This window comes from Trachemys scripta, chromosome 11 (genome assembly GCF_013100865.1).
Source record: "Trachemys scripta elegans isolate TJP31775 chromosome 11, CAS_Tse_1.0, whole genome shotgun sequence".
Taxonomy (NCBI): domain Eukaryota; kingdom Metazoa; phylum Chordata; order Testudines; family Emydidae; genus Trachemys; species Trachemys scripta.
Window position 1 is genome coordinate 57,601,067 of NC_048308.1, and position 6,824 is coordinate 57,607,890.

At 39.8% G+C, this 6,824-nt stretch overlaps 1 protein-coding gene across 1 annotated transcript in view; it reads right to left on the reverse strand.

Moving 5' to 3' along the window:
- Positions 1 to 1,672: 1,672 nt before the first annotated feature.
- The window catches only part of WDR12 (WD repeat domain 12), a 15,391-nt gene continuing 10,239 nt past the window's right edge, over positions 1,673 to 6,824 (reverse strand). The window contains exons 11-13 of the mRNA XM_034786150.1: positions 6,199 to 6,331; positions 3,950 to 4,022; positions 1,673 to 3,014 (exon numbers count right to left, since the gene is read on the reverse strand). Of these exons, the coding sequence (XP_034642041.1) occupies positions 2,937 to 3,014; positions 3,950 to 4,022; positions 6,199 to 6,331 (284 nt within the window). The 3' untranslated portion in view covers positions 1,673 to 2,936. The remainder of the gene's footprint in view (positions 3,015 to 3,949; positions 4,023 to 6,198; positions 6,332 to 6,824) is intronic.

A 6,824-nucleotide genomic window follows, 5' to 3' on the forward strand; every position in this document is an offset into this window, starting at 1 on the left:
AGATTTTGACTCATTGCCTGAAACATGTCACAATTCTCTTATGCTGGAAGAATGCAGATTTTGCAATTATGGATATGGTTCTACCAGTACTGGCTGTTGGATTTCTTTTGGTTTGTTTCTTTAAACATCAGCCTTGATATCTGCTCCCAGGGAAAATTAGTAGGCAGAGCAGAATTCTGAAGATGTATTTACAGTAGCCTCATACTGTTCTGAACAGAGGACAGGTTTGGCAACAGGGATAACTAGAAAGAAATATGAAAGTGGTGTATCAGCAGCTCACACTGAGTTCTGGTATTAAAGGGGAAATCCAACAGCAGAAACAATTAGAAAGGTGCCCAGGCCTATGAGACTGAGTGTTAAAACATGCATCCAAAGAAGTGGGCAGTAGCCCATGAAAGCTTATGCTCTAATAAATTTGTTAGTCTCTAAGGTGCCACAAGTACTCCGTTCTTTTTTTGTTAAAACATGAGGTCTCTTGGGGGTTGGGGAGAGAGGAAGGCAAGATTATATATTTATTTATGTGCATCTATTAATCTTAAAAGAACAACCTATGTGTATAACCTGTACTACTTATTTTGTCTGTCAAAGCTACAAAAATAAGTGGAAACTAGAACTATAGGTCATTTACACACTGGTAATCCAGAGAAATAATACTCACTGACTGATGTATCCATTTTTAAAATTAGCTGCTGGTGGAGAACACAGCTAAGCAGCAGTATCTTTGATTAAAACACAGTAACAGCTCAAATGGTTGTGTGCATGAGATTTTTTTTTCTTTACAATTAAAATGTATATTTTAACCTTTGGAACATTATTTACTTCTAATCATTCATATCAGAATGCAAGTTTAGATGTCCTTGTCACTATACATTCAAACCACGGACCTTTTTTTTCTTCCAAGTTAAAAATAAATAAATCAGAAAATAGAATTTTTCCCTCAGGTACTTTTATAAAGACTAGGCAAGAATGTAAATTACAAACCTAGAAATGGCCTTTGGAATACTCTAAAAGGATAAGGAAAGCAAACTGATCCCTCCATCAACTAAAAGGCCACTCCATCAGTCTTTCTTCAGTCAAGACCCTCTCTACAAGTCAGTTTTGCCTAAGGATTACATGTCTAGGCACAAAAATACCTCATTTTTACATTCTTTAAAAAAAAACAAATTAAACCAACAAAGCTAAATTCTATCCCTTTCAGACCTTTTTAATAATTCATAAATGGTTTTTGCTTCATTACTTTAATGTCTTTTATTGCTGTCAGAGAATCTTGGAACATATCTAAAGTCTTTCTTTACATGGGTACCACTTGAAGCACACAGTCAGATTTTTGTAGTCCTCAATGAAGAATAATATGGGGACCTCTATTCTTAGCCTGTGACTTAACTATGTTGTAAAAATATTAATCTTATTGAAAACCAAGACCTATCTAATTTTTAAAAAATGCAAAAACTCTCAGGCTTTAAATGTTTGGGGTTGGTTTATAACAAGAATGTGTAGTTTAGGAATGATTAGTTCCTTTGATACCCTGAACTATTTGTATACTATTTAATGGAGCAGAGCTCTTCCACTAGAGCTTGTAATGAAAACAGTATCCCCAGGGGAGGAAGTGAGCCCCCATGGATGTCTAACTAGTTTGTTACAAGATTGAAGCCTTGTGAAATTTCTGTGTCCCCCCCCCCCCCCAGAAAACAGGTGAATTGTTGATCTATATCCTCTAAAATAAAGCTGATTGTGCATTAAATGCCACATCCTCAACCCAGCTAAATACACAGATTGCTTCTACTAAATTGTAAAGAAAATTCTCTGATGCAAGTTATTTGCTGATGTGAAAATATACCGAGAGATCTGAGCACTTAACTTGCTCTTTGTTACAGAAGAATGTGCTCTAGTACTGAGATTCTCAGGCAACTCCCATACATGTTGAACCCTTATATTTTATACGAAATATTACTCAGAGGACACCAGATTAAGATGATTTACTAATTTCATGTGGGGGAGGGTAAGAGAAAAAAATCATATACACAACTCCTGGGGGTATCCAGCTGAGAATAGACAGTTACAATAAATGGATCTGATAAAACATTGCTTTGTCTGCAGTCTTTTTGCCAACTGGTACTTAGAGCTTCAGTTTGGACCAGGCACCCTATACTGCACAATAAGGGTTTCCTTAGCAGTTGGATATTCCATTAATATATTACTGTATAGGATGTTAATCTGGCTAATGAGTTGAGCATTTTTTTTCAATATCAGCCAGTAATTTTTTTTTTAAAGTGTACATTTACACCACCTTAACTTATGAATGACAGGAACCAAAATATTCCACTTGCCAATAAAATCAATAGAGAACACCTTGAAACTATAATGGTGACATAATTTGCATTACAACTCTATTAAGGACCTTATCCTAATTCCATTTCTTTCAGTGGAAGCAGGATCAGATGTTGTTCAGGGGTGAGGGGTGAATCTTGAGTCCTGCACTGAAGCATCTGGAACTTGTGTAACTCAAGTACCTACTTGAGCTCAGACCATAATATACTGAACTTTATAGATAAAAGCTTTATAAAAAAGAGAATGTGAATACAAAATAATTTAGTTTAGTGAGTAATTTGTCTAGCAATCTCAGTAACACTTTACTTTTAATAAACTCCAATGTTCTTTATATAGTCCTTATGAGAGAAAAGGGGACAAACGTTTGATTTCAATATCAGACCAGATAAGTGTGAGGTTGCTTGGTGGTTCTGTCTTTCTGTTATAAATACATATACATGTTGCTATAATACAAAAACCAGAAAGGGCTGCTCTCCGGTACAAAGTAGAAGCAGACAGTTTTTCTAGGAGGCTATTTTCTTCAGATGCTGAACTGTACGTTATCTAAAAACTTCCAACAGGTTAGGGCTACTGGAAAGTAACCTCTAAAATCTTCTTGCCTTTTATTTTCATGCTCCAACATCAGAGGTTGTTGCTGAATATCTATAGGAATATAGCTTGTTGTCTGCCCCTCCACTCAACAGCAACTGTAATGGGGAAAAACAAGTTGTGCCCACTGTCAAACCAAGTAAATATCCACACAATTTTTGTCCCTGGGCAACACACATGAGCTGAATAAATATTTAAAATTATTCCTCAGCAGTCTGATTCTGTTCTTCCTCTGAAGGGCTAAATGTCAGGAGTAACAAACAATGGTGATGTGAACCCCATAGTCCATTTTAATTGGTTCAAATTCAGAAATAATACAGGCCTATATCTTACCCTCCTACAAAAACCAATTAGGGGAAGGTAAAGCTTACATGAAAATGTCTAAGGCTTTCCCTGGTCTGCCACATCTTAGTCTAAGAGGTAGGGCCCCTGGGACTGTGGAGTTGGGGTCTCCAAAACCTGTGTTGTGCTTAAATACATGCAGCTGGGCCCCAAGGTAAACATCATGCTCCTGCCCATGCCACAAAAGTGGCAGCACACCTTTGCCAGGTCCAGCTGCCTGTGCATGCTACCTCCATAGTCCAATGCCACAGAGGAGAAAATGCCGCTTAGAGAAGCACGGGAGTAATTTTCATCATAAGTTCCCATGTCCAGAGAAAGAAACATGCCACCTTGAATGGCTGTTCTGACTTCCACCCTTCCTTGTCCCCCTAATGCTATGTGCAGAGCTTTCATATAATCCCCATGGACGGGGAGGGGGATGGCCATCTGGTAATGATGCCGAATAACCACTTTTCCCCTACAGAGAGTCCACCCTAACCCATCCCGCTACAATTAAGGCCTTCTGGTCTCCTCCATGCCATATAAACAAAAGGGAGAATATGATCCATGAACACCAACAGGAGATATCCAATAGTAAAAAGTTCATTGTTGTTCTCTAGTTTAGAATTAAACATCAATCATACCATCATCAGCCCCTTTCCCATCCAAAACACACATTTAAGGAATAAAATCCTGTTCCTCAAATTCTTACCCCTGCTTCTGTCCATTCCACACACAAAACCTTGTCTTCATGAGCAGCCAAATCATAGAGAGGAGCCTTGCAACTGATAAGATAGACATTTAGAGTCATGAATTAAGTAAAATTATATACAAAGTTTTAACTCCTAGAAAATTCTGGGTTTGATCACACTATAATCTTGTAACATTTAAAAACCATACTTCTACCACTATACTTCTTGGGGGAGAACAGAATTGAGCCATACACTGGTCTTCCCACCACTGAATTCAGACAACAGCTGTTCCTGATTCTAGCATGTATTTCTGTACGATTGTGTCTACACTAGGTAAGTGGATCATTGGTAACTAGACCAGTCAGATAGCATCAGTGGTGCAGGATGTCTACACAAGACATGCTCTTTTGGCCCACATGCACACTTGTACTATATTACACCATTAGAACGTTGCACTGCCTTTTGGGTACGCTCTGGAGCAGTGCCTTGTTGGAAATTTTGAAGGGCCTTCTGGGAGCCCAGAGGAATTGTGGAATAAGCTCCCATAAGGCTTTGGGTAGCGGTGCCATTTCCTACTCCTTTTCGCAAAATGGAAACCAGGGGTGAACACTTAGCTCTTGTTTCTTACTCAATAAAAAGGGATTCTGATGAGGCTAATGAAGAGCAGTTGTAAAGCATCTGAGGCAAGGCCATGGAGAATGTTCTGAGAGCACCTCCAGAGCAACAGAATCAGAGCAGTAGCTACTGACAAAATCTTTGGTGCCCCCACCCTGGAGTAGCTAGCTTTTATGCAGGATCTGAGGATTATATTCACTCAGGAAATGCAATTTTTGGATCCTGACTAGGGCCATGGACTGATGAGAGAAAGTTGTTCAAGGTGGGGCACCAGGAACAGTAGGTGCATAACTCAGAATAGAGGAAACAATCACTGTACTTCTGTGGTGAGCTAGCCTTAACACTGCAGCACCAAACCAACAGGATGAAAGCTCTGTTCAGTGTCGGAAAAAAGAGTGGTGACTCCTCTGTGGCAGCTGACTACCCCAGATGGCTACTGGTGAGTAGGGCACCATTTTTGTGTTTGGGAAGTCTTGTGGGACCTATTGTTGTGAAGTGTGCATGGTAACACAAACATCAGATATCCACAAGTCTATGAAGTCCAAGACACCTCCCCAAGAAGCTCACATGAGTTTTTAGCTCTACTCCTGCCATGTTCAGCATAGGAAAAAATCAAAAATAGTAATCTCATTAAACAAATTGCAGGCAGGTGAAAAACTAGGTACGTAGTTTATTATTAAAGCCTTGATTATGCAATCAAACCCTAGACCAATTCATTTTCTCTACCACTACCCCTTTCAAGTCAGATGTTGTTTGACTTCAGACTAGTGGTTCTCAACCTTTCCAAACTAATGTAACCCTTTCAGGAGTCTGATTTGTCTTGAGTATGCCCAAGTTTCACCTGACTTAAACTACTTGGTTACAAAATCAGACATAAAAATACTAGTGTCACAGCACACTATTACTGAAAAACTTCTTACTTTCTCATTTTTATCATATAAACTAAATTGATTGGAATATAAATATTATACTTACATTTCAGTGTATAGTATATAGAGCAGTATAAACAAGTCATTGTCTGTATGAAATTTTAGTTTGTTCTGACTTTGCTAGTGCTTTTTACGTAGCCTGTTGTAAAACTAGGCAAATATCTAGATGAGTTGATGTACCCCCGGAAGACCTCGCATATCCCCAGGGGTACATGGACCCCTGGCTGAGAAACACTGACCTAGACCTCTCGCTTTTGCAAGTATCTGTTTCAGACACAAAACTACTCCTTTCCTTGCAGCTACGTGTTATGAAATGTCCACAATGGGGAGCAAATCAAACTACACACATTAGGCTCCTTCCGGAAGACAGATACTCCTAAAAATCTTGCTAGCGTAACTAAGATTTAAAAAAAAAAAAAAAAAAAAATTAAACCCACTAGCAAAATTATTAAGGAAACCTCTTTCTACATCATCTCACCCAGTGCAGTATTGCCACAGAAATCCTGGGTGGGAAGGTCAATGCAGTTGATTTCAACGTCCAGCTACAGAGCTGCTGGCAGAAGGCAAGTGCATTTTTCGCTCTTCTATTAGGTGTTTCTAATCTCCATATGGATTCCAGAAATTTAGTTGGAGTCTTCATTTAGCTTCCCCATATGCTTTTGTTGTGTCACTAGGCTACATGAAACTCTACGTGCTACCTGTGAATATTAAAGAATGGCATTTACCTCCTTGTGTCCCAAATCTTGACAACGTTGTCTAGAGAACCTGAGATTAGCTGTTGCTCATGTGTGGGGGACCACTTCACAGACGTCACCCAGCCAGTGTGAGAGGTCAAAGAGAGGAGTACCAAGGAACCATCTGGGACAGAGAAAATGAAAACCCACCACCCCAATTTACAGAAATGTATACAGGTCAGTTTAAGATATTTATAAAATCCACCAGTATACGAGAAGCAGTCAAGATTAACACATGTGGGGGCCGGGTAGTTCTTCCTGCTCATCATGTCATAAGATTGTTCCAGACAGCATGAGAGGTTAAAACGCACGCATGCACACGAGCTCCTGTAGAAAGGACAAAAATCTAACCACCTCATTGTTACCAAAGAGGCACGTTTTCCACTGTTGAAAGAGTTTCTTTGATGAAGATTACTGAATGGCTCTAGGGATCAGTAATGGGATATGAAGCCATTTATCCAGGGGCAGCTCTATGTATTTTGCTGCCCCAAGCACGGCAGTCAGGCGGCTTTCAGCAGCGTGCCTGCGGGAGGTCCGCTGGGAACGTGGATTCGGCGGCATGCCTGCGGGAGGTCCACCGGTCCCGTGGCTTCGGCGGCGGGCACGCCGAAGCCATG